The sequence below is a fragment of the Bos indicus x Bos taurus genome, chromosome 18 (genome assembly GCF_003369695.1).
Source record: "Bos indicus x Bos taurus breed Angus x Brahman F1 hybrid chromosome 18, Bos_hybrid_MaternalHap_v2.0, whole genome shotgun sequence".
Lineage (NCBI taxonomy): Eukaryota > Metazoa > Chordata > Mammalia > Artiodactyla > Bovidae > Bos > Bos indicus x Bos taurus.
The window spans coordinates 17,208,489-17,235,755 of record NC_040093.1 but is presented as its reverse complement, the minus strand read 5'-3'; the positions used below and the strand labels follow the sequence as shown (position 1 = coordinate 17,235,755).

General features: G+C 46.3%; 1 protein-coding gene across 3 annotated transcripts in view; it reads right to left on the bottom strand.

Moving 5' to 3' along the window:
* Window positions 1-26,101, bottom strand: part of FBXO17 (F-box protein 17) — a 31,102-nt gene extending 5,001 nt beyond the window's left edge. Inside the window, exons 1-4 of one of the 3 annotated variants that reach the window (XM_027515885.1) lie at window positions 25,870-26,101; window positions 6,140-6,250; window positions 4,692-5,060; window positions 161-272 (exon numbers count right to left, since the gene is read on the bottom strand). In XM_027515885.1, coding sequence (XP_027371686.1) covers window positions 161-272; window positions 4,692-5,043 — 464 coding nt within the window. In that variant the 5' untranslated portion in view covers window positions 5,044-5,060; window positions 6,140-6,250; window positions 25,870-26,101. Of the gene's footprint in view, window positions 1-160; window positions 273-4,691; window positions 5,061-6,139; window positions 6,251-25,869 lie in introns of those variants that run through there. The other 2 variants (XM_027515886.1, XM_027515884.1) reach the window with 2 other exon arrangements.
* Window positions 26,102-27,267: the final 1,166 nt, after the last annotated feature.

Here is a 27,267-nt window from a genome sequence, read left to right as displayed (position 1 = left end):
GGTAACTGACAAAAGAGGGAATTCAAAAGGCTGACAATTATTAGTCGAATGACTGAGTACATGCATGTGGGAAGGAGAGTGTGAACGTGGGTGAGGGTGAGGATGAGGACCGTAGGGTAGGGTTCCCCCTCCCTCGCCCCAGTGATCAAGGGCCACTCACTCGAACGAAGTCACGAAGCAGGTCTGGGAAGGAGCGCCCGGCATCATTATGAGATTCTTTTCCACGGCCCAGCCATTCCCGCCGTGCTCCACCTCCCAGCCTCTGAAGCCCTCTGTGGGATATAATAGGGTTAAACACGGGGGATTCGCGCTCCAGCTTGCCCAGGAGAGAGCCCACCACTACCTAATGTGCTCGGTCCACCGGCCCCTCCCTCCCAGCAGGCAGTCTTTGTGGACCCACCCCCCGACCGCCTCACTCAGCTCGGTGCATCCACTCAGCTTCTTCTCAGCCTCCCTGGGCCCAGTCCCCTGCCCTGCCTCTCTTAAATCTCTTGAACCACTGGACTTTAATTCTGGCCCCGCCCGCCCGGGGTGCTACCTCTGGGATCCTCCAGCCTTGACCCCGCCCATTTACTCAGTTCCCCTTCCCACAGCCTCTCAAAAAGGCCTGATAGTTCTATGCAAGCTCCGCCCCCTGTCAGAGCCCAGTCGGTTTCTCCCCAGCCCTCCCCTGACCCCTCACCCTTTAACTACTGCCCACTGAGTTGAGGGGACTTCCCCAGTGGTCCAGTGGCAAACACCCTCTTCCAACAAGAGAAGACTCTACACATGGACATCACAAGATGGTCAATACCGAAATCAGATTGATTATATTCTTTGCAGTGGAAGATGAAGCAGCTTTTGACAATCAGCAAAAACAAGACCTGGAGCTGACTGTAACTCAGATCATCAGCTCCTTATTGCAAAATTGAAGAAAGTAGGGAAAACCACTAGACCATGCAGGCACGACCTAAATCAAATCCCTTATGATTATACAGTGGAGGTGATGAATAGATTCAAAGGATTAGATCTGGTAGACAGATAACTATGAACGGAGGTTTGTAATGTACAGGAGGCAGTGACCATAACCATCCCAAAGAAAAAGAAATGCAAGAAGGCAAAGTGGTTGTCTGAGCTGAGAGAAGACGAGAAGCGAAACGCAAAGGAGAAAGGGAAAGATACCCATTTGAATGCAGAGTACCAAAGAACAGCAAGGCTTCAGCAATATGTGAACTGTGAACTTCCAGATATTCAAGCTGGTTTTAGAAAAGGCAGAGGAACCAGAGATCAAATTGCCAACATCCGCTGGATCATCGAAAAAGCAAGAGAGTTCCAGAAAAACATTTCTGCTTCATTGACTATGGCAAAGCCTTTGACTGTGTGGATCACAATAAACTGTGGAAAATTCTGAAAGAGATGGGAATACCAGACCACCTGACCTGCCTCTTGAGAAACCTATATGCAGGTCAGGAAGCAACAGTTAGAACTGGACATGGAACAACAGACTGGTTCCAAATAGGAAAAAGAGTACGTCAAGGCTGTATATTGTCACCCTGCTTATTTAACTTATACACAGAGTACATCATGAGAAATGCTGGGCTGGAAGAAGCACAAGCTGGAATCAAGATTGCCGGGAGAAATATCAATAACCTCAGATATACAGATGACACCACCCTTATGGCATAAAGTGAAGAGGAACTAAAAAGCCTCTTGATGAAAGTGAAAGAGGAGAGTGAAAATGTTGGCTTAAAGCTCAACATTCAGAAAACAAAGATCACGGCATCTGGTCCCATCACTTCATGGGAAATAGATGGGGAAATAGTGGAAACAGTGTCAGACTTTATTTTTGGGGGCTCCAAAATCACTGCAGATGGTGACTGCAGCCATGAAATTAAAAGACGCTTACTCCTTGAAAGGAAAGTTATGACCAACCTAGATAGCACATTCAAAAGCAGAGATATTACTTTGCCAAGAAAGGTTCGTCTAGTCAAGGCTATGGTTTTTCCAGTGGTCATGTATGGATGTGAGAGTTGGACTGTGAAGAAAGCTGAGCACTGAAGAATTGATGCTTTTGAACTGTGGTGTTGGAGAAGTCTCTTGAGAGTCCCTTGGACTACAAGGAGATCCAACCAGTCCATTCTAAAGGTGATCAGCCCTGGGTGTTCTTTGGAAGGAATGATGCTAAAGCTGAAACTCCAGTACTTTGGCCACCTTATGCGAAGAGTTGACTTACTGGAAAAGACTGTGATGCTGGGAGGGATTGGGGGCAGGAGGAGAAGGGGATGACAGAGGATGAGATGGCTGGATGGCATCACCGACTCGATGGACATAAGTCTGAGTGAACTCCAGGAGTTGGTGATGGACAGGGAGGCCTGGTGTGCTTCGATTCATGGGGTCACAAAGAGTCAGACACGACTGAGCAACTGAACTGAACTGAACTGAAAGAACAGCAAGGAGAGGAAAGAAAGCCTTTTTAAGTGAATGATGCAAAGAAATAGAGGAAAACAATAGAATGGGAAAGACTAGAGATCTCTTCAAGAAATTTGGATACCAAGGGCACATTTCATTCAAGGGATGGGACAGAAACCATAAGGGACTAATTGAAGCAAAAGAGATTAAAAGGAGGTGGCAAGAATACACAGAAGAACTATACAAATAAAGGTCTTAATGACTGGGAAAACCACAATGGTGTGGTCACTCAGAGCCAGATATCTGGAGTGTGAAGTCAAGTGGGCCTTAGAAAGCATTACTATGAACAAAGCTAGTGGAGGTGATGGAATTCTAGCTGAGCTATTTCAAATCCTAAAAGATGATGCTGTTAAAGTGCTGCATTCATTATGCCAGCAAATTTGGAAAACTCAGTAGTGGCCACGAGACTGGAAAAGATCAGTTTTCATTCCAATCCCAAAGAAGAGCATTGCCAAAGTTAATGTTCAAACTACCGCACAATCCAATCAACTCACAAGCTATCAAGGTAATGCTCAAAATCCCTCAAGCTAGGCTTCGACAGTATGTAAACCAAAATCTTTCAGATATACAAGCTGGATTTAGAAAAGACAGAGGAACCAGAGATCAAATTGCCAACATCCAGTAGATCATAAAAAAAGCAAGGGAATTCCAGAAAAACATCTACTTCCGCTTCATTGACTACACTAAAGCCTTTAACTGTGTGGATCACAACAAACTGTGGAAATTATAAAAAGATGGGAATACTAGACCACTTTACCTGCCTCCTGAGAAACCTGTACGCAGGTCAAGAAGCAACAGTTAGAACCAGACATGAAACAACAGACTGGTTCAAAACTGGGAAAAGAGTACATCAAGGCTATATATTTTCACCCTGCTTACTTAACTTCTATACAGAGTACATCATGTAAAATGCCGGGTTGGATGAATCACAAGCTGGAATCAAGATTTCTGGGAGAAATATCAACAACCTCTGATATGCAGATGATACCACTCTAACGGCAAAAAGCAAAGAGGAACTAAAGAGCCCCTTGATGAAAGTGAAACAGGAGGTGAATAAGCTGGCTTAAAACTCAATATTAAAAAAACTAAGATCATGGCATCCAGTCCCATCACTTCATGGCAAATAGATGGGGAAAAGCGGAAACAGTGGCATATTTTATTTTCTTGGGCTCCAAAATCACCATGGATAGTGACTGTAGCCAGGAAATTAAAAGATGCTTGCTCCTTGGAAGAAAAGCTATGTGTATTAAAAAGCAGAGATATCACTTTTCTGACAAAGGTCTGTATAGTCAAAGCTATGGTTTTTCCAGTAATCACGTATGGATGTGAGAGTTGGATCATAAAGAAGGCTGAGTGCTGAAGATTTCATGTTTTCGAATTGTGGTGCTGAAGAAGACTCTTGAGAGTCCCTTGGACTGCAAAATCAAACCAGTCAATCCTAAAGGAAATCAACCCTGAATATTCATTGGAAGGACTGATGCTGAAGCTCCAATACTTCGGCCACCTAATGGGAAGACCCGACTCATTGGGAAAAACCCTGATGCTGGGAAAGCTTGAGGGCAGGAGGAGAAGGGGACGACAGTGGATGAGATGGTTGGATAGCGTCACCGACTCAATGGATGAGTTTGAGGAAATTCCAGGAGATGGTGAAGGACAGGGAAGCCTGGCGTGCTGCAGTCCACGGGGTCACAATGAGTTGGACATGATTTAGTGACTGAACAACTGAGTCTACAGTTCCAGCAGAGCGTCACCTCTGCCACAGCTCTGCCCCTTGGCGCCTCCTCCTCTGTCTTGCCAACCAATTTGTACTCCGTCCATTGAAGCTCCAATTCTTTGGCCACCTGATGCCAAAGCCGATGCATTGGAAAAGACCCTGATGCTGGGAAAGACTGAAGGTAGGAGGAGAAGGGCACGACGTAAGACGAGATGTTTGGATGGCATCACTGACTCAATGGACATGAGTTTGAGCAAGCTCCGGAGATGATGAAGGACAGGGAGGCCTGGCGTCCTGCAGTCCATGGGACCGCAAACAGTTGGACAGGAGCGAGCAACTGAACAACACTGCCCACAGTCCCTGGCTCCTCCCACTCAGTCTGTACCTTCCCAGCTCCTCCCTGGCCTCGCCCACCCAGTTTGTCAAGGACTATGTCCCTTGGCTCCTGGCCCCGCCCACCCACCCCTGGGGTCTCTTCGGTCCCACCCGTGACCCCGCCCCTCCCCTCGGCCCCACCCCCGGCACCCACGCTCTCCGCAGGAGTTGAAGATGAGGTTGCGGCCTAGGGGCGCTCTCAGGCAGTAGCGCGCCAGAGCGCATAGCGGGAACTCCTCCTCATCCTCGCTGTTGGGCGGGCAGCGCTGGGCCACTGAATAGAGGGCGCGGCCCTCCGCACTGCGGTCGCGAGCCAGCTGCAGCAGCCAGACGGTGGGCCCGTCCACCACGTCGCGCCAGGCGCGGCACACCGGGCGGCAGCGCATCACTAACGCGCGCGGGGGCACGTGGCTCAGCACCTGCACGAGCAGCTCCGGGGGCAGCGCGTCCAAGGCTATGGGCGGGTCCGCGGGCAGCCGCCGCCGCCTCGAGGGCCGGGCGCCCATCTCCGGCCTCCAGAGTCCTGCAGATAGAGAGGGGTCGGCGGGTTAGGGCAGCCTGGCCTCCCTCCAGCTATCCTTCCAGGACGCAAGGAGAGCTTAACCGTGACCTCACCAGGTACACGGGCGACCGGGAGGCTGCCAGCTCCCAAGAAATTCAGCATCTGGTTCCTGCCACTTGGCTCCAGACGGCGACCGGTTTCTCCCCAACTTTACCCCTTGACCAACAAACCCCTAAGCCTGATCATGACCCCAGGAGGGCTGCTTCCTGCTCAGGCCGGTGGACTTGTGTCAGGCTGAGCACTTTACATATGACCACACGCTCACTGAAGACCTATGAGAAAAACCCACAGAGAGGGAAACCATTCCCCAGATGTCCCAACTCTCTGGCCTTGGGAATCCATGACCTGTCCTCCTGCAAAATCCATTTCCTCAATCTCTTCGCTGAACATTCTTGTCACCTTCTTGCTGTAATCAGAACCCAGATGTCCTGTGACCCTTCCAAGTGGGTACATCTTGCTCCTTGGTACCGTTTTCAGATCATTCTCTCTCCCTCAAACGCCCCAGCTCATCAGGGTTGATCGTTTGTCAGCTTGTCAGCATAAACTGGTGACCCAGATGACGACTCATCACTTCTCCATGATTTTAGCTCTAGACTCATTGCCACTCAGGTTGCTCTTATCAACATTCCGGGTGATTTCCAGATCCAGGTTGATGATCCTCCCGTCTACCATCCGGGCCTCTCTTGATCCCTGACCAGCTGTCCTCCTAGCCCCTTTCCTGTGGTTGCACCTACGCCTTGTCTCAACGGCCTCTTCAGAGCCTCCGTCTCAGGCTTCTCACTCTCCAGTCATCACCTCCTCTCTTTCCAGCTCTGTCCCTCCAGTGCCCCAGACCCTCCACAGTCCTGCCAACCCACTATGATCTCCCATCCTTTGTCCCTACCTCTTTTTCATTGCCCCCCCCACGCCATCAATTCTCAGTTCTTCTTTATCCAGCTTAAGTTCCTTGGTTAATCATTAAAAACATTTTTTGCGTACACCCTGGCCTCCTCTGGCTTCCTCCCACACATGACCTGGTTAAATCCAAGCCCTCCACTTACCTGTGCCTGTACTCACTCGGTTTAAAGCAGCTGAAGAACAACACACAACTCCACTGGCCAGCTCCACTTCAAGTTTGTGAACTTGACGCTCAAGCGTACCTGCAGCGCTGTCTGGCAATGAGATTACATTTCTCTTATCCAGTAGCTCTTCCTCTCTATACATAGTTATTTCACACCTTCTCCCCTACCCTCCAACACATCACACTTCCTTCCACCTTTTCACTCTTTTCTTGCTTCTTCTTTTTTATTTTTGGCCATGTGGTATGGCGTGTAGGTTCTTACTTAGTTCCCCCTGAAGAGGTGGAAGCACAGAGTCCTAACCTCTGGACCATCATGAAAGCCCCTCCTTGCTTCTTATTTTGCAGGAAAAAAAAATCGATAGAAAGTGAATGTCTACAGACCCCCACTGCCCCATAGACCCTCCCTGCCCTCTGCTTTCCCGCCATAACTGTGCCTATTCCAGGCCACTGTCTCATAGTTCTCTCTCTCTGCTGCACCTTCAGCTTCCCTCTCTGAACTGGGTCATTCTCATCAGCCCACAGAGTCATCTCATATGAAAATGAATGAAAATACTCTTGATTCCAGCTCCCTTTCCAGCTATGACCCCATTTCTTTGGTCCTCTTTATAGTAAAACTTCTCCAAAAAGTTGTCACACTCACTGCCTCTATATGGCCTACTGCTATTCTTACTCAAACCTTCTCTAATCAGGCTTTGCCCTCCTTAAAATGTTAATTGCTCAGTTGTGTCCGACTCTTTGCGACCCCATGGACTGTAGCCTGCCAGGCTCCTCTGTCCATGGAATTCTCCAGGCAAGAATACGGGAGTGGGTAGCCATTCCGTTCTCCAGGGGATCTACCTGACCCAGGGATTGAACCTGGGTCTGCGGCACTGCAGACAGATCCCCTGAGCCACCAGGGAAGCCCCTCCTTCTCTACCCCGAAATGTCAAGGTCACCCACCAGTGACCTCCCTTGGTGCTGAACCAGTAGTCACTGTTCGCTCAGTCTTCACTTTGCTTGACTTGGTAACAGCACCTGACACAGGGGTCGCTCTGTCTTCACTTCACTCCTCTGAGCCACCACATCCCTCTGGACCCCTTCCGGCTGCCTGGTGGCTCCCAGTCAGTCTCCTTGGCTGTTTCTTCCTCCTTCCTCTGATCTCAGGGTCAGGGATTAGTCTTTGAACCTCCTCTATTCTCCACCAGTACTCACTCCCTTGGAGATCTCATCCACTCTCATCACCTCTCACCTGGACCATTGCTGTCTCCCTGCTCCTTTCCCCAACAGCCTGTTTCCCACAAGCAGCCAGGACAGGTGTGAACACCTGAGTTTGGGTCCAGTCCCTGCCTGCTCAGAGCCCTGCTGGGCTCCACTCATCAGGGTCAGGGAAAGGTGCTCACTGTGGCCCACAAGCCCCACGTGATCAGCACTTGTCATCTCCCTGCCCTCATTTCCCTTGCTCACTCTGCCCCAGCCATACCAGCCTCCATACCTCAGAGCCTTTGCACAGGCTGTTTTCATCACCTAGATCCAGAGTACTTCTTTGTTCACCTCCACACTTCCTTCAAACCTTGGCTCAGCTTCTCCACGAGACTGTCTCTGGCCACCATATTTACAATTTCAGGGCCTCATGACCATCACCTACTTCTCCTTCCCTTTTCCCTACTTTATTCTTTTCTAACACTCCTATCACACCACACACATAAGTACAGGCGGATTCTTTACCATCTAAGCCACCAGGGAAGCCCATATATTGATATAATTTACTTAATTAAGTAAATCTTCTGTACTGTCTGTTCCCCTAGCCACATTGTAATAATCACGAGGGCAGAATTGCTGCTGATTTTGCACACTGCACACCAGTGTCCACACCAGTGTGTGACACATAATAAGTGTTCAATAAAGAGATATTAAGTGACTGAGTGAACGAACTGTCACATCAGAAACCCACTTCACAGATGAGGAAACTGAGGCATAACAAAACGAAACACCTGTATTTAAAACAAAACAAAACACCTTGGCAAAAGAGCTTAGTGATGAAATGCTGATTCCTGAGTACAGCCAGCCTGGGTTGAGTCCCAGCTAAGCCTCTTGCCTCAACAGCAAATCTCTTCATCTTTTTGTGCCTCACTTTCTTCTTCTGAAAATGAGGGTGTTAACCATACTTCCTTCATAGGGTTGTTGTAAGAATGAAATGAATTAATATTGGTAAAGCACTCAAGAAATAACCTCCGGTATCTCGTAAATAAAAGTGATATTAATATATGACACTAAATTTAGTTGCAGTTATTATTACATACCATAAAAAGATGACGAGCAACCATTTAGCTATGATATTTCCATCTGGTGACATTTATTGGGCCCTTTCTAAACCACTGTGCTGAGCATTTAAGCTGCATCATTGCACTGAATTTCATCATTGTGTTTTAATGGCCAAAACGATCCTCGGAGGTTGCCCTGGGTTAAGAGCCTTCAATGATCTAATGCTTGTTATATCATCTAGTGCCAGTAAGTGCTCAATTCATGTCAGCCGTTACTATTTTAAAATAAATTGATTAACGTCTTGTTAAGAATTAAGCCTTTATCAGGCAAGCGGTCTGTGGACATGGCACAAAGCCTGACTCCGCTTTGCCCCGACAACAGAGAACTGAAGTTGTGGAGCCAGGCTTTAGAGACTAGAGTGTATTTTGCCCCCAGGTGGTTATTAGTTGTATTAATAATTAGCTGCAATTTACAAGTGAGTCCACCAGCTTGCCTGGCAGGGACATGAAACTCACCAGAGCCTCATTCCCTGGGTCAGCTCTCCTTAGGAATGTGCCAACTGCTGGTGAGTGCGGGATTTCTGGACCTGAGAGTGGTCCCCTCACACCACTAGGGCAGCCGGACTTCACTGGGGAGCAAGGACTTTCAAGTGATGTACTGTATGAGCCCCTGGGTATTCAAAATACTTATCTGTGATACTCTCCTGAGGACCATGATGTGCCTTGTAGCCACCATGTCCAGCCCAGCTGAATGCCAGCTACTGGCTGGGTCAGAATGGCAGGTCACTGCCTGCTGCCAGGGTGTTTGGATGTGTGTGTGTGTCTGTGTGTGTTTAGCGGGGAGGATAATTGTATTGGTTGTCACAGTGACTGGGGGATGACACTGGTATTCAGTTTCTAGGGACCTGTGACGCACAGCAGACATCTTCTCCAAAAGCCTATAACAACGTATCCAATCTGACTTGCTCTTTTCCACTTGATCATTCTCCATTCACACCCCTCCCCTTCACATGGGCAGGCCTTTGGGACTGCTTCACTTTTCAGAGCATCACAGAAGTGATGTCGCTAAGGGGTTTTGGAGGTTGTGTTGTCTGGGGATGCATGCCTGGGGAGCCGTGAGTCCAGTGGTGTGCTCCTAAATGTTTAACAACGGACTCTTGGACTTTCCTGGGGATCCCGTGGTTGAGACTTTGCCTTCCAATCCAGGGTGTGCAGTTTCGATCCCCGATTGGGGGATCCATGAAAGACATGGTTTTTAGATTTTAGATTTAGGAATTGTAGCATTTGCTGATTTCTGTGGTGTGACTATACTGCCCATGGCTGATGGCAAGCTACCAACATGATGTCTCTGAACTTTGGAGTTGGAAAGCACTGTCCACAGTGAGCTCCCAGGATCTGGTGTGAACCAGTTCCAGCACAGCACTGCCTGAGTCACCGTGTGAGTCTGGCTGTCCTGTATATATATATATGCTTGGGGAGCCTCAGCTGTTTGAGTCTTCCCATCCTACGTGCTGGTGGCTCAGTGGTAAAGAATCCAGGTTCGATCCCTGGGTGAGGAAGTTCCCCTGGAGGAGGGCATGGCAACCCACTCCAGTTTTCTTGCCTGGAGAATCCCATGGACAGAGGAGCCTGGTGGGCTACCGGGGTCGAAAAAGAGCTGGACACGACTTAGCAACTGAACAACAACGACATCCCAGGTGCTAGACAGGGAAGCTAATGAGCCCTCGGATGACCCAGGCCCAATCACCGCCTGCTGGGACCTGCACAGCAGCCCCTGAGAATTGCTTAGCTGAGCCCAGTCAGTCCCAGAGCCATCAGAATAATAAAGGAACGGGTATTGTTTTAAGTCACTGCATTCTGAGTGGTCTCTTATGCAGCACTTACTAAATGCAACGATGGTCAGGGACTTGTATTGCAGGGGACAGGTACTACTCACAGAGGAAGGCCGAGAGAACCCCAGGCAGGATTAAAAGTTCCATTTGGAATGGATAAAGATGGGGTCCATATGTATAATAGAATACTACTCAATCATAAAAAAGAAGGAAATAATGTCATTTGCAGCAACATAGGTAGGCCCAGAGATGATTATACTAAGTGAAGTAAGAGACAAATGCCATGTAATATCACTTACACGTGGAATCTAAACTACAACCCAAGTGAACTTCTCTATAAAACAGATACAGACTCACAGACAGAGAGAACAGACTTGCAGTTCCCAAGAGGGAGGGGAATGAGGGAAGGAGGGATTGAGAGTTTGGGATTAGCAGATGCAAACTATTGTAAGTAGAATGGATAAACAAGATCCTGGGGTTTCCCTGGTAGTCCATTGACTGTCTCTGTGCTCCTAATGCAGGGGGCCTGAGTTCGATTCCTGGTCAGGGAACTAGATCCCACATGCTGCAACTAAGACTCAGTGCAGCCAAATAAATAATACATAATTTTTAAAAAATATTTTAAAAAACCCACTAAGGTTCTACTGTGTACCACAGAAAACTATGTTCAATATCCTGGGATAAGCCATAATGGAAAGGAATATGAAAAAAGAAGGTGTATGTATGTATAACTGAACCACTTTGCTGTACAGCAGAAATTAACCCAACATTGTAAATCAACTATATTCTCTTTTTGTTTGCTTTTTTCCCTTAAATCAACTATATTTTAATAAAATAAGTTTTTAAAAAAGTTCCATCTGGGCAGAGGTACTCATTTGAAAGTTGTTGTTTTTTTCTTCCTGTTTCTTGATCTAAAGTTGGGTTACATGTGTGTTCATTTGTGAAAATTCGTCAGGCTGTACAGTTTGTTTCTAGAAAAGGTTTACTGGAAACAATAACAATAAAAACAGAGATGGTAGTCCATGGAAAGGAACCAAAAGATATCCAAAAGGCTCTCTGCAAAGTTATTAAAAAATAGGATGAGGACGATGATGACGATTTTAAAAAGTGAAAGTGTTAGTTGCTCAGTCATGTCTGACTTTTTTCGACCCCATGAACTGTGTAGCCTGCCAGGCTCCTCTGTCCATGGAATTCTCCAGGCAAGAATACTGGACTGGGTTGCCATTCCCTTCTCTAGGGGATCTTCCCCACCCAGGGATGGAAGCTGGGTCTCCCGCATTGCAGGCAGATTCTTGACCATCTGAGCGACAAGTGAAGCTGCTTCACAAATACAGCATGCTAGTCTTCTCTGTATGGTTCCAATTTTAGTATATATGTGCTGCCCAAAGTGACCACAAAAGGATTATTTTTAAATTCAAGAACCCTTGAAACTATTAAGAGGTAGCTTCTCTCTTTCCTCGGTGGTTCCTCGAATTGTGTAGGGCCTTTTTAGAGTGACTGGAAAATTTCGCATAAAAATACCCCCATGACTCAGTGATAAAACCATTGCCATGGTATAATAAGCATTGTTTTATGATTTTTTTGGTGGTCCCGGGGACTACCTGGGCTCAGCCACACGGTTCTCAGGGGCTCTTGTGCTGTGGTCCGGGGACTACCTGGGCTCAGCCACATGGTTCTCAGGGGCTCTTGTGCTGTGGTCCGGGGACTACCTGGGCTCAGTCACACGGTTCTCAGGGGCTCTTGTGCTGTGGTCCTCAGGCAGAGCATGGCACTGGGTCATCTTCTGAAAGTTCGTCACTCCTCCGCTGAGCGCTGGACCAGGGGACTCCGGCTGGGAATTCCCCAGGCAGTTCTCCATCTCCACGTGGTCTCTCCTGCTAGCTGCACACTTTCCCCAGAGTAGTTACTCTTGATGAAGATCCAATAATATCATTTCATTTTCACAGCTCATGATTCATTAAACTATCTTCATTTTATATAGTGTTTTTGAAAGTAATTTTATTTATTATTCTTATTTTTGGCTATGCTGGGTCTTCACTGCTGCTCGGGCTTTTCTCTAGTTGCAGAGTGGTCTAGGGCGCAAGGGTTTCAGTAGTTGCGGCTCCCAGGCTCTAGCGCACAGGCTCCATAGTTGTGACGCACGGGCTTAGTTGTCTGGAGGCATCTGGAATCTTCTCGGATCAGGAATTGAATCTGTGTCTCCTACATTGGCAGGCAGATTCTTTACCACCACGCCACCTGGGAAGCCCTATAGCGTCATTTTTACTTGGTTAATTTTCTTCCTTAACTTTGTTAATTTTATCTTTATTAAATTTAGCAAGTATACTTCCATCGATTTTGAAATTACTCTTATGATTTGATCAACTAATAACATATTGGGATAACTTAGGTGCAATCATTGCTTATTTATTATTTATTAATTTTGGGGGGCTGGGCCATGCAGCGTGCAAGATCTTTAGCTCCCCCACTAGGGATCAAACCCTTGCCCCCTGCAGTGAGACCGCAGGGTCTTAACTGCTGAACCACCAGGGAAGTCCCAACCTTTGTATATTTATAAATGTATGATTGTACTTGCTGTGGTATTTATACATTTTTGTACTTGAAGTGTCATGTCACTAACTTTTGTTTTATGAATTTGGAATACTGAACAAACAGTTGCTCTGAATGGCAATGTTTCAGTATCAGTCAAACAAATACACAGGCATTGTCCTTGTCTCCCTATCTTAGGAGTCACTGTATAATTATTTGAGCGTTTCTGTATGCCTGAATTTTTTCAGAATACAATCATGGGGGTAGAAAAGATTTGACTGTCAAAGACGCAATATTGGTAAATCCTATTAGGACCCTCTGCTGGGGGCAGGGAGCGGCTGAGGGTTTCCAGGACTCTCGGCTGCTGCTCCCAGCAGGACAGCTGGTGGTCAGGAGCTCCCACTATAGAGGCAGATAATCCAGGTTCAAATCCTGGTTCTGGGCTTCCCTGGTGGCTCAAGGGTAAAGAATCCACCTGCCAAGGCAGGAGACATGGGTTCAGTCCCTGATCAGGGAAGATCACAGATGCCTTGGAGCAACTAAGTCCATGCTCCACAATAACGAGCCTGTGCTCTGCAACGAGAAGCCACTGCAATGAGAAGCCCGAATGTCGCAACTAGAGAGTAGCCCCTGCTCGTTGCAACTAGAGAAAAACCAGACCAGCAACAAAGACTCAGCACAGCCGGAAAAAAAAAAAAAAATTTGGTTCTGCCTTTTCTTGGGCAGGCCATCACTTTGGCATGTTGCTGGCCTCTGAGCCTCAGTTTTCTTGTCTGTAACATGTGCCATAGGAATAACTATTCTATCTCAAGGGCTGGATGTGAGCCGTGAAGGAGAAATATCCTTAAGTCATGTCTGGGACTCAAGGAATAAGTAAGACCCAATGTCATACAAGAACTAATAGGATTTCACTCTTTGGATGAAGATCTGGTAATATGAACCTAGTGAGATGCCCTTTGTAGATCTCCCTTGGGGAGAAGGGAAATGGGAGAGGCGGGTGGGCACATGTCCAACTCATCTCCCTTTCAAAACTCTTGCCAACTACCTAGGGCACCCATGTTGAACTTGAACTCCTGAGGGAGAATGCATGAACAGGGCACCAATCCAAAGCCAGGAATTACCTCCAGTAACACTTCACGGAGATACAGTGAATGCACCGGGATAAGTGAGGGAATCTCAGTGGTGGGATTTGGGGTACATTGCTGTGGTTCTTCCCTGGTAGCTCAGCTGGTAAAGAATCCGCCTGCAATGAGGGAGACCTGGGTTCGACCCCTGGTTTGGGAAGATCCCCTAAAGAAGAGAATGGCTATCCACTTCAGTATTCTGGCCTGGAGAATTCCATGGACTGTATAGTCCATGGGGTTGCAAACAGTCGGGCACGACTGAGCGACTTTCTGTGGTGTGTGCATGCATGCATATATTCCATTTATATTTGCCCAAGAGTCCTATTTCCCAGAAATTTTTAAAAATTAAAAAAAAAATTCACGGATGTCTAATTTACATCCAATAAAATGCAAACATTTCAAGTGTACAGTCTGTGTTCTAACAACTGTATGTGATGGTACAACCATCCTCATAAACAAGAGGTGGCATTTCTGTTACTCTAGAATGTTTACCCTTTCCCACCTCCACCCCAACCACTAATTTGCTTTTTGTCACTACAAGTTTTCTTTTCTAGAGTTTCATATAAATGGAATCATATGGTGTGCCAGTTGCCAATTTACTGCCTCACAGCTCCAAGTTGAGAAACTGGAGTTTAGGCATTTAAATCTTCTTCCTTCGCCGGCTGCCATGTTAAAGTTTTCCAGTAGAGGGAGCCAGAGAGGTGTTGCAGGCGGAAACGGTTTTGCTTCTAGCTTGCAGTTCAGTTCAATTCAGTTCAGTTGCTCAGTCGTGTCCGACTCATTGCGACCCAATGAATCGCAGCATGCCAGGCCTCCCTGTCCATCACCAACTCCCGGAGTTCACTCAGACTCACGTCCATCGAGTCAGTGATGCCATCCAGCCATCTCATCCTCTGTCGTCCCCTTCTCCTCCTGCCCCCAATCCCTCCCAACATCAGAGTCTTTTCCAATGAGTCAACTCTTCGCATGAGGTGGCCAAAGTACTGGAGTTTCAGCTTTAGCATCAGTCCTTCCAAAGAACACCCAGGACTGATCTCCTTCAGAATGGACTGGTTGGATCTCCCTGCAGTCCAAGGGACTCTCAAGAGTCTTCTCCAACACTATAGTTCAAAAGCATCAATTCTTCGGCGCTCAGCTTTCTTCACAGTCCAACTCTCACATCCATACATGACCACTGGAAAAACCATAGCCTTGACTAGACGGACCTTTCTTGGCAAAGTAATGTCTCTGCTTTTTAATATGCTGTCTAGGTTGGTCATAACTTTCCTTCCAAGGAGTAAGCGTCTTTTAATTTCATGGCTGCAATCACCATCTGCAGTGATTTTGGAGCCTCAAAAAATAAAGTCTGACACTATTTCCACTGTTTCCCCATCTATTTCCCATGAAGTGGTGGGACCAGATGCCATGATCTTAGTTTTCTTCCTAAATGTTGAGCTTTAACCGTCTAGCTTCCAGACAGTTCTCCAAAGGCAGGCAGCTTTTCCTGCGACATTCACAAGGGTGTAGGCTTCTCCAGTGCCTGGCAGTGAGGAGCATCCCTCAGCCAGCATCTTGCCCTGGCACCCACCTCAGCTGGTTTCTTGGCTGAGTGCTTCTGGTGAGACACTTCCTTGTGAACTGTTTTCCCTAGCATCCTTAAAGGACCGACTTCTGGCAAGTTCCAGAGGGTGGATTTCCAGCAAGTTCCACAGCCGGAGCACTAAAGGGACTCCTTTGCCCTTTAGTGAGCCATGTCCAAGTGTTCTCCCAAAGCGTCAGGGTCTAGAGACTTCCCTGGTGCTCCAGTGGCTTAAGGCTCCATGTCCCAATACAGGGAGCCAGGGTTCAACCCCTGGTCAGGGAACTAGATCCTGCATGCCACAGCTAAGACCTGGCGTAGCCAAATAAATAAAAATAAATGTTAAACAAAAACAAAAACCCCCAAAGCGTGAGGGATTCTGGGACTGCCAAGGACAGTCTGGAGCTGACACCTTTCTCAAGCTCTCTATCTTAGATCTTAGTGGTAGAGGCTGCTCCCTGTATTTGCCATTTTATATTCTTTACCATTCTCTTTATTTCTCCGTAGCTACTCCTTGTAACTCTAATCCCCTGCTATGATGAATAAATCTGTATATTAAACATTCTCCCTTCAATTACTGTGCGGTTTCAGTCTCTGGATTGGACCCTGAGTGATAACCATAGGAGGCACCCCTGTATCTTCTTTCCTTTGGCAGAATAGTGTGTGATTCAGTCACATCATTGCTGTATTAATTGCCAGCTCACTCCTGTTTATCACTGAGTAGTACTCCATTGAACAGATAAACCACAATCTGTTTACTCACTCGGCATGATGGACATTTGGATTGTTTCCAGCTTGAGGCTGTTATGAATAAAGCTTCTATCAACAATCACATTCAAGTGGTTGTCTGGACATATGTTTTCATTTCCCACGAGTAAATATGTAGGAGTGGAATTCTTGGATCACATGTTCTTTACGAGAACGCACCCAAGCGTTTTTTTTCAGCATGACTGTGCACTCCCACCAACATGTATGACAGCTGCACTTCCTAGCACCTTGTATGGTCAATCTTTTCCATTTTAGGTAGAAAGGCTTCCGTTTCATTCCTTGGAGAGATCTTCCTCTACCTGACATTCTCCCTTATCAATTTTAACACTTTACTCTTGAACAGTGGTGCCGGTGTTGTCTCTATTTTATTTTTTGGCCACATTGTGCTACTTACGGGATCTTAGTTCCCCAACCTGGGATTGAACCCGAGCCCTCAGCGGTGAAAGTGCCCAGTCCTAATCACTGGACTGTCAGGGAGGGAAGTCCTGCCAGTGTTGTTCCTAACCTACAACAAATGGTTGCAGAAATATCACCAAGAAACAGGATTGAGATGTCTCTGGTGGTCCGGTGGCTAAAACCCTGAGCTGCCAATGCAGGGGGCCCAGGTTCAATTCCTGGTCAGGGAACTAGAGCCCATAAGCCCCAACTAAGAGTTCACATGCTGCCGCAGCTGGGACCCAGTGAAGGCAAATAAGGGCTTTCCAGGTGGTGTTAGCGGTAAAGAGCCCACCTGCCAATGTAGAGAGGCAGGTTTGATCCCCGGGTTGGGAAGATCCCCTGCAAAAGGGCATGGCAACTCACTCCAGTATTCTTGCCTGGAGAATCCCAAGGATAAAGGAACCTGGCGGGCAGCAGTCCATAGGTTTGCCAAGAGTTGGACACAACTGAAGCGACTTAGCATGCATGCATGCAGCCAAATAAATAAAAAATAAAAAACAAATGAAATATATAAGCGACAAGGGTATATTGTACAGCACAGGGAATTATAGTCAAACAAACAAACAGAAAAACCCCAAAAAAACAAGATTGAAAATTTCTTGCTCTTTAGAATTATTTGCATGCACAAAGATTTGGCATGCCTTCTCCTTCAAGAAGGAAGACTGAGCTATAGATAATCAGGGCCTGCACTGGCCTGTAGGAGTCTTTAGGTAGATTTTTTTTTTTTTTTTTTAAGGCACCTCTTCTGGGTAGCATGACCTGGTGACTGGAGCAAGGCATGGATTTGAGTCCCCACTCATACCACCGCCCCTGGCTGGCCTCACAATTACAACAGCTGGTCCTGTGCTGCGTGCGTGCTAAGTCACGTCCAAAACACTTTGTGACCCTGTGGACTGTAAGCTGCCAGGTTCCTCCATCCATGGGATTCTCCAGGCAAGGATACAGTGTGGGCTGCCATGCTCTCCTCCAGGGGATCTTCCCGACCCAGGTATGGAACCCAGGTCTCTTATGTCTCCTGCATTGGCAGGCAGGTTCTTTACCACTAACACCACCTGGGGTTCTGTCTCTAAGTGAGGCGGACTGGGTGCAAGCCAACAGGGAGTGGTGGCGCCTCTGTCAGTCTGGAGAGAAGAGCCCAGCGTGGAGGCACTCACTCTGGCTGACTTACTGCCCAGTAGGAAGGTGGGCCTAGTTTGGCCACATCTTCCAGTTTGTTAAGAGACTGGAAATCCCTGTGTTTATGTGAAATCACCCGATTTTTAAATGTTAGCAGTGCATTTAAAGGAAAAAAAATTATTATAGCACAGTGTAGGCCAGAAGAGACAGATCTTCAAACCCAGGAACTGACTGGGGATGATCTTTTGTGGCTTCTGTATTATTCCCATTGATTGTCACAACATGAGGAAACTGAGGCCCAAAGAGGTGAAATGATGTACACAGCAGTCAGAAGTGGAGTGGCATGGACTTCCCTGGTGGCCCAGAAGTTAAGAATCCACCTTGCAATGCAGGGTACATGAGTTCAATCCCTAGTCGGGGAACTAAGATCTCACATGCCCGAGAGCAATTAAGCCTGTGGGCCACAACTAGAGATCCCACATGTTGCAACTAAGACCTGATGCGGCTAAATAAACAAATATTAAAAAAAAAAGATTTCTTGGATATAATACCAAAAGTATGATTTATAAAAGAAAAATGGGTTAATTAAACATTATCAAAATTTTAAACCTTTGTACTTCAAAAGACATTATTAAGAAAATGAAAGACAAGCTATAGATTGGCAGAAAATATTTGTATATCACACACTTGATAAAAGACTTAAATCTAGAATATATAAAGAACACTTAAAATTCAATAATATGACATATCAATTTAAAAATTGACAAAAGATTTGAATAGACATTTCACCAAAGAAGAAATACAAAGGACTAATAAGCAAATGCGGGCTTCCCAGCTGGCACTAGTTGTAAAGAACCCACCTGCTAATGCAAGAGACACGGGTTTGATCCCTGGGTCTGGAAAATCCCCTGGAGGAGGCCATGGCAACCCACTCTAGTACTCTTGTCTGGAGAATCTCGTGGACAGAGGAGCCTGGCTGGCTACAGTCCATAGGATCACAAAGAATCAGCATAACTGAAGTGACTTAGCACAGCAATAAGCATATGAAAAGATGCTCAACATCATTAGTCATGAAGGAAATGCAAATTAAAATCACAGTGAGATGCCACGTCATGCTCTCTAGAATAGCTGCTGTCCAAAAGATTGGTGAGGACAGGGAGAACCCGGGACCCTTATACACCACTGATGGGAATGTAAAATGGTAAAGCCTCTTTGGAAAACAGTTTCTATAAAAGTTGAACATTAAAAAAAAAGAAGTGAAATATAAATTTACCATGAAATCCAACAATTCTTTTTAAAAAATATATATATGTATTTATTTATTTTGGCTTCAAGGAATATGGGATCCTAGTTCCTCAACCAGGGATCAAACTTGTGCCCCCTGCATTGGAAGCCTGGAGTCTTAACCACTGGAAGTTTGAAACACAGCAATTCTACCACTAGGCTATCTACCCAAGAGAAATGAAAAGGTATGTCACACAAAGACTGACTTGACTGCCAAAGTGCACAGCAGCATTATATATTGGAAAACAACCCAGGTGTCTATCAACTGGTGAATGGTAAGCAATATGTGATCTATCCATATAGTGGAATACTGTTCAACACTGAAAGGAAAGAGGACTCCCCTGGTGGTGCAGTGTTTAAGAATCTGCCTACAAAAAAAAAAAAAAAAGAACCCGCCTGCAGGGGACGCGGGTTTGATCCCTAGTCGGGGAAGATTCCACAAGCCATGGGTCAACTGCTGAGACCTCCTGCTGCAACCGCTGAACCCCAGCACCCTAGAGCCGCTGCTTAATGGCAACTAGAGAAAGACCACACACAGCAAGGAAGACCCAGTGCAGCCAAAAGTCAAAACAAAACAAAACAATAAAAGGAATGGAGTAATGGTACAGGATACAGGGAGAATGAACCCTAAGACAGCACGCTAAGTCAAAGTGCTGGATACAAAAGGCTACATATTGTGTGAAATGTCCAGAAAAGACCGATCTAAATATAGGGAAAGATGAGGAGTTGCTGTGACTGGGCGTGGGAACAAGGAGTGACCACAACTAGGCACAACGGCTATTTTGGAGGTGATAGAAATGCTCTAAAACGGTAGTGTTGGCTGCCAAACTCGGAAAACTCACTAAATCACTGAATCGTACACTCAACAGGGCTGAATTTTATGGTATGTAAATTACTTCAATAAAGCTGTCACACACACACACAAAAAAAAACCCAAATCCTGCACACTTTACAGTTACAGCCTGTAAGACTTAAATAGGGTAATAGAACAGACTATAGATATAATCAGCCTTGATGGTGTGAAAGCAAATGCATTACCGACAAGATGGGAAAAGAAAGGTGGGGGAGGGGAAGCCAAGACACTCCTCTGTCTCACTCAGTATCACGGGAATCAAAAGTTGCCAGGATAAAAAAAATACAAGTGAAGCATAAAATGTAAAGTCTCAAAGGTAAATAAGAAATGATCTTAAAAAAAGTACAAGGGTTAAAAATTAGTGGAGTGAATACACATTGAGCTAAATACCATCTTTCATAGCTGACAGTAATAGATGATTTTGAATTCCTCTATTTCTCTGTCATTTTCACCATCATCACCTTCTCAGTTATCCAACTGCCTTCTGAACCACAGCATGGGTGAGATGAGAGGCAAAGTTACTTTGGATTTTGGTATATTCTAGTTTAAACGTCATGGATATCATGTGTATTAAAGAATATGCTTTTATAAAAAAAAACAACAACCAACCAACCAATAATACAACGTTACCATAATTTACAATCAGTGAGAACTCCCATACACACCTGATGAGAGTAAAAATTGGTGCAACCACTTTGGAAACTAGTTGGGGATTTTTTTTTTTAAACTGAAGTTAGAAAAGTGCCTTTCCAACAAGCTGGCAATTTGACCCTAAAGCCAGGAAACATATACTAGAATATTCACGACAGCATTGACCCTCATAGCTCCAACCTGGAAATGATCCAGGTACCCACATAGGGTGTATAAATGAATGAAGGCAGTCATAGAATGGAAGACTAAGTAGCAATAACAATAAGTAGACACAACAGCACAAATGGACCTCAAAAGCATAATTTGGGGTCAAATTTACCAGAGTAAAGTCATCCAGAGTGTGAGTCCCAGGACAAGCAGACAGTCGGGGTGGCCTGGGGCAAGCCTGATTTACACCTAGTGTCCCAGGGTAATTAGGGTAAATATCAGTGACCCCTATCGCTTCCAAAATTACCTGGTTTGAAAATTGGATGATAAATTATATTCTCACACCAGTGATTTTTAGAAAGTTTACAAACAGGCTAAACTAATAAATGCTATTTACGAATGTACATACAGGTACTGAAATCATATATATATATATCAATTCAGTCGCTCAATTGTGTCTGACTCTTTGTGACCCCATGGACTGCAGCACACCAGGCTTCCCTGTCCATTACCATCACTGGCGCTTGCCCAAAATAATGTCCATTGCATCGGTGATGCCATCCAATCATCTCATCCTCTGTCGTCCCCTTCTCCTCCCGCCTGTATATTCATATATATATAAAACAAGCAGAAACTTCCCTGGTGATCTAGTGGCTAAGACTCCTAATGCTCCTAATGCAGGGGAAAGTGTTAGTCGCTCAGTTGTGTCTGACTCTCTGCGACCCCCATGGACCATAGCCTGCCAGGTTCCCCGTCCATGGGATTCTCCAGACAAGAATACTGGAATGGGTAGCCATTCCCTTCTCCAGGGGATCTTCCTGACCCAGAGATGGAACCCAGATCTCCTGCATAGCACGCATATTCTTTACCATCTGAGCCACCAAGGGGGCTTGGGTTCAGCTCCTGCTTGGGGAACTAGATCCCACATGCCACAACAAAGACTGAAGATCCTGTGTGCCACAACTAAGACCCAGTGCAGCCAAATAAACAAATACTAAATATTAAAAAAAAAAAAACACACAACAACACAAAACAAAATAACCAAGCCGGGAAACGAGCATTATAAAAGTCAGGATGCTGGTTCCCTCTGTGGGGAAGGAGAAGGCTACTAACCAGAGAAACATCTAGGGGGCTGGCAATGTTCTCCTTATTGGCCTGGGTGCTGCTTATATACTTTGTTATATATTTCATGTAGTTTTCTGTATGAGTGTTATATTTTACAATTTAAAAAATTATTAATGCTATCAATGATTATTTAAGTCAAAGAAGGGAACAGTCGAATTGCATCTTAGTACAGATTAACAGTTCACATTTGTCGATGCTTTCGTGGTGTGAGGCACCCTGGGAAATTCTTTACGTGCATCATCTCATTCCCTGGAGGCAGCACTGACATTTCTGGGGCATCACAGGGCCAGCCAGGGACACTGGTTCTGGGAACTGCTGGTGACAGCCTGCAGAGGAGATGGCACTGCGGAGAGGTGAAACTTTGTCAGCTGCATATTCAGCCAGCCCCAGGTTAGCCTCAGCCCAAACTCAAACTTTTTCGTGAACTTGGGCAAATGGGTTTCCCTCTCTCAGCGTAGATTTCTCCTCTGGAAAATGGGATGTGAATGTCCACATGTCCTCTCCAGGCTTCACTGGTGGCTCAGTCAGTAAAGAATCTGCCTGCAATGCAGGAGACCTGGGTGTGATCCCTAGGTTGGGAAGATCCCTTGGAGGAGGAAATGGCAAGTCACTCCTGTATTCTTGCCTGGGAAATCCCATGGACAGAGGAGCCTGGTGGGTTACAGTCCATGGGGTCGCAAAGTTGGACACGACTGAGTGACTAAACCACCACCACACTCCACAATCCCTAAATCCAAAAGCTCTGAAAACCAAGGCTTTCATAGACCCACTTGGTGGCAGAACTGCCTGGAACTGATGGAAGGTTTTATTTATGATATGAACATGCATTTCACTGAAGAAGTATCCGTGTGTTTGATCACTCCCCAGTCCTGCTAGGGATTTTTTTGGAAAAAATTTTAAGTAATTATTTATTTTTGGCTGCCCTATGGCTTTGTTGCTGCATGCAGGATTCTCTTTTTGCGGAGAACAGGGGCTGCTCTCTGGTTTCCGTGGGCGGGCTTTTTATTGTCGGAGTTTCTCTTGTCCTGGAAGAGCCCACGCCTTGTCTTGTCTAGGCGTGGGGCTCCAGTAGTTGTGGCTTGTGGGCTCTAGAGTGTGGGTTCAGTAGCTGTGATGCACAGGCTTCGTTGCCTCTTCGCATGTGGAATCCTCCCGGACCAGGATCTAACCTGTGTCTCTTGCATTAGCAAGCAGATTCCCAACCACTGGACCATCAGGGAAGTCTACCCCGATAAGGATCATATGTAATACACAGGATGGTTCTTTGTGACTTGCCTTATATTCAGTTCCTGCACTGAATAGCAAAAGTTTTGGCTAACACGCTGTGGACTTGTAGTAACTCTCACTTCCCACGGTGATGGGGAAATTCAACAAGATCAAGGCTGGTCTTCAACAAGTGTTAGCTGCCATTGTGACTGCTGTGACAATGATTAGCAGTCAAGGCCAGCTATGGGACTGGAGTCTGGGGCTGCACCTCCTTATGTCAGAATCATGCAGTCACTGAAACCACGCCTGAAGGAATGTAGGTTCAGGGGATTCGTGCCTAGGAAGGAACGAAATACAGCGGGACAGAAAACTGCACCAATGGCAAGATCAGAGCCACCTGGTGAATTTTAAAAAAGGCAAAAGATGGACAGTCCTAGTGGTTCAGCGGTTAAGAATCTGCCTTCCAGTGCAGGGGACGCAGGTTCATCCCTGGTCGGAAAACTAAGATCCCGTATGCTTCAGGGGCAGCTAAGCCTGTGCGCTACAATTATTGAGCCCCAAGAGCAGTTATGATGTTACGGATAATTATTCACAGGTGAGCTGACCATGGTTGTTAAGAAAAACCCTTCACAAAATACTAACAGCTACTGTTAACTGAACACTAAATCCTCCAGGCACGTACGTGGAAAGTGCTTTCCAAGATCTCACAGAAGTCTCACCAACAACCCCTTGAGGCCGGTGCTATTTTCAGCTGGGGAAACTGAGGCTTGGAGGAGGGAAGCAATCAACCCAGGGTCACCCAACAAACAAGGGGCAGATTGGGGTGGAGGACTCCAGGGTCGTGCAGCTGTGCATGCATTCATCTCTGAGTTTCTAAACTTTTATCTTACTTTATTTTTTATATGTGTTTATTTTTCTGTCTCAATGCATTTTATTTATTTATTTTTATTGGAGTATAGATGCTTTACAATGTTGTGTTAGTTTCTGCTGGTAAATCGTCTTTATCTTCCCCAGATTTCACCATAAAAATGTCACCATACAGAAAAGCTGAAAATATAGTTAAAATGGATATCTGTTTCATATTTTGCCATATTTGCTTTCTCTCTCTCTTTTGATGAACTATTAAATACCTGAATATGCATCTCCTAAGAAAGAATAAGAACCCTTTATAGGTCTATTATCTCTCAACCCACTAAGAGAAATTCAATCTACTATCTAATGCTTCATCTATGAACACTTTTTCTCATTGTTCCAAGGTCTTCTGGAATTGTATCTTCCAAACAAATATGGGACTCACACACTGCTGGGGGTGCTCATTTCTCTCTAATCTCTTTTAATCTAAAAGACTGCCCCTGGGAAGTACATAGCAGTCCAGGGGTTAGGACTCGAAAATCTCACTGCCAAGGGCCGGGTGTTTTGGATACCTGGTCTAGGAGCTAGTATCACCAAAACAAAACAAAAACAAAAACAAAAACAAAAAACACTGCCCCGGCCTTTTCCATTTTTGTTAAACGGATTATATTACTTTTATCATAGGGAAAAAATACGGCAGTCTTGTTTATATTTGATTTGTGAACTGTATGTATATCTTGATTGGATTGAAAAATTAGAATTTAAATAAATATGAAAACTTTATTAAAAGGAGAATCAACAGATTCTGTATATGTATTGGAGAAGGAAATGGCAACCCAGTCCAGTATTCTTGCCTGGAGAATCCCATGGATGGAGGAGCCTGGTGGGCTACAGTCCACGGGTTCACAAAGAGTCGGACACAACTGAGCTACTTCACATAGAATATACAAATATATATAGATATGCTTAAAGAAAAAGAAAAGTTTACAAAAAATAATTTCTTTAGAGAAGCCAAAAGGAATGTTGTGATTATACAGGGAGGAGAGAAACCCTGGAGATGATAAGCTTCTGTCCCCATCTATTTTTAGCAAAAGATTACAGACATTGTGTAAAAGTTGATAAACTAACAAATAACAATGGAATAATTTGCTTTAAAGATTTGGAAGGAACTACCAGAGGAATAAAGAGCAAAAAAAGGTTTAAAACGACACACCACGGATCACAAGTTACTTCTGCCATCTCTGAAAAGTAATTTAATTACAAAATTTAAAAACTGGCTGCAGAGGAGACTGCGCTTGTTTAAAGGATTGATATTGCATGCAAACCTTTGTCGTTTGTACTTGTGTTACTGGGACACTAAAAAAAATGTTATTGTCTATTTTAAAAGTAGATTGGTAATACTATAGTCTTTCAAAATAGCGGTAAACAGCTGCCGTCTAAAGTTGAAAGATCAAGACATGGAACATTAACAAATATGACCGGTCACTGCAAAAGTTAACTCAGAACAAAGTTTAAAAATTGGGTAGAGCGGCAGCAGCTAAAAACAAACTGTGCCCAAGTTGCTAAAGCAAGAAACGGTACTCTAAGATCTTCCGATTCGTAGATTTTCCTGCCAGCCAGAGGACACAAAAAACAGAATTGGTAAAAAGTGGTCAGGCCTTTCACCAGCTGCTGTTGAACACGTGTTGGTCGAGTACGTGGGGGGTGGGGGTGGTGTTTAATAGTGGCCTCCTCAGACCAGCAGGCGGGCGGAGAGGCGAGGGCTTTAGAGGACCGGTTTTATAGCCAAGCCCTTTTCCTATAATCTGGGGCTTTCAAACGTGCGTTCGTGTAACTCTGGACTTAAAGGGGCAGAAGCGGGGGAAGGCGTGATGGGGCGCAGGACTCCAGGGACACGCCACTCCGGGCAGGGCCTGGGACGGAAATCCTCCCCGGGGCGCCCTAGCTGCGAGTGTGGACGGACACCGGTCCCGACCTCGGTCCCTACCTGTCCCGGCGCTCACCTGGCGGCCTGCTCGGAGGTGGCGGCGGACTACGATCCCCTTCCCCACCCTGCTCTGAGAGGCAGTCCGGGGGGGTGCTCCTCGGGATCGGCCCCGCCCAGGGAGTCCTCTAGGAGGGTTGGGGGAGGGGGTGGCGGCGGCTGAAGTCTGGACCCGGGGGCTGGAGACTGTGAAGTCCAGCGGGCAGGCGGGCGGCTGCGCGCAGCCGGAGCGGGGGAGGGGCGGGGTCTGGGAGGTTGCAGGCGGAGGGGGAGGGCTCAGCTGCCGCGAGGCTGGCGGGGAGGAGACCCAATCCCTGCGCTCCCGGATTTGGGGGCCTGCTCATCGCTCCTTTGGAAAGTCTATACTTTCTCCACGTGGTTACCTGCTGCCCAGGCGCCTCGCGATCTAAGATTGGGGTGGGTCGGTGGAGGCGGGGTGGCGTGGTGGGGGGAGGACCTTCACCGCAGGCATCTCCAATGGGAGAGTTCTGCCTCCCCCCGCGGAGCCTCCTGCGACGGGAATTGTCCCGTCTGCCCCTACTCTCCAAATTCCCCTCTTTCCTTCTTATTCCAGCTGATCTTGAATGGCTTGAAGCAGGCTTCGGCTAGAGATTGAGGTCTAGCGGTGGCAGTGAAAGCGCTGAATCCTAACACTAGACCACCAGGGAAAGTGACAAGGCCTTGGCCCATCAACTGTATAGAAATAAGTTTCCACGTAGAGACGGAAAGTATTTTTTGGAAGAAAAGGGATAGACACAGGGGAGGGCCAGATGGGGGCATTTCTTCCGGGTTTCCTTTGGCCAATCATCTTGCTTTGCCTGGTTCTGAGTCTGTATTTGGTTTATTTCAGGGTCCTCCCGTCTGTAGGGGCTTGCCTGGTGGCTCAGACGGTAAAGAATCTGCCTGCAATGCCAGAGACCTGGGTTCGATCCCTGACTGGGGAAGATCCCCTGGAGAAGAATATGGCAACCCACTGCAGTATTCTTGCCTGGAGAAGTCCATGGACAGAGGAGCCTGGCAGCCTACAGTCCATGGGACCACAAAGAGTCAGACAGGATTGAGCAACTAACACTCCCATCTGTGCCTCAGTTTCTCTTAGCCAAGAGGCCTATGGTAGGTTGACATCACTTACCATGAGGTGACACCCCCTGCCTTTTGACCTCCAAGGAGCCTTTCTGCGCATGTGTAGTTGAGAATGTCTCCTTGACTTCAAGAATGAGGAACATGGGGTCTTTTATTTCTTATCTGGGCAGGGCCCAGCGCTTCTCTGGCTTCTCATCTTCAAGGACCTGCCCACAGGGGACAAACTCTGGCTGTTCAGACTGGGTCCATCTATCTCCTGCCTCACAGCCACCTGCCTCCAGCTGCCTCCAGCATTCACATCTCTTTCACCATCTGTTT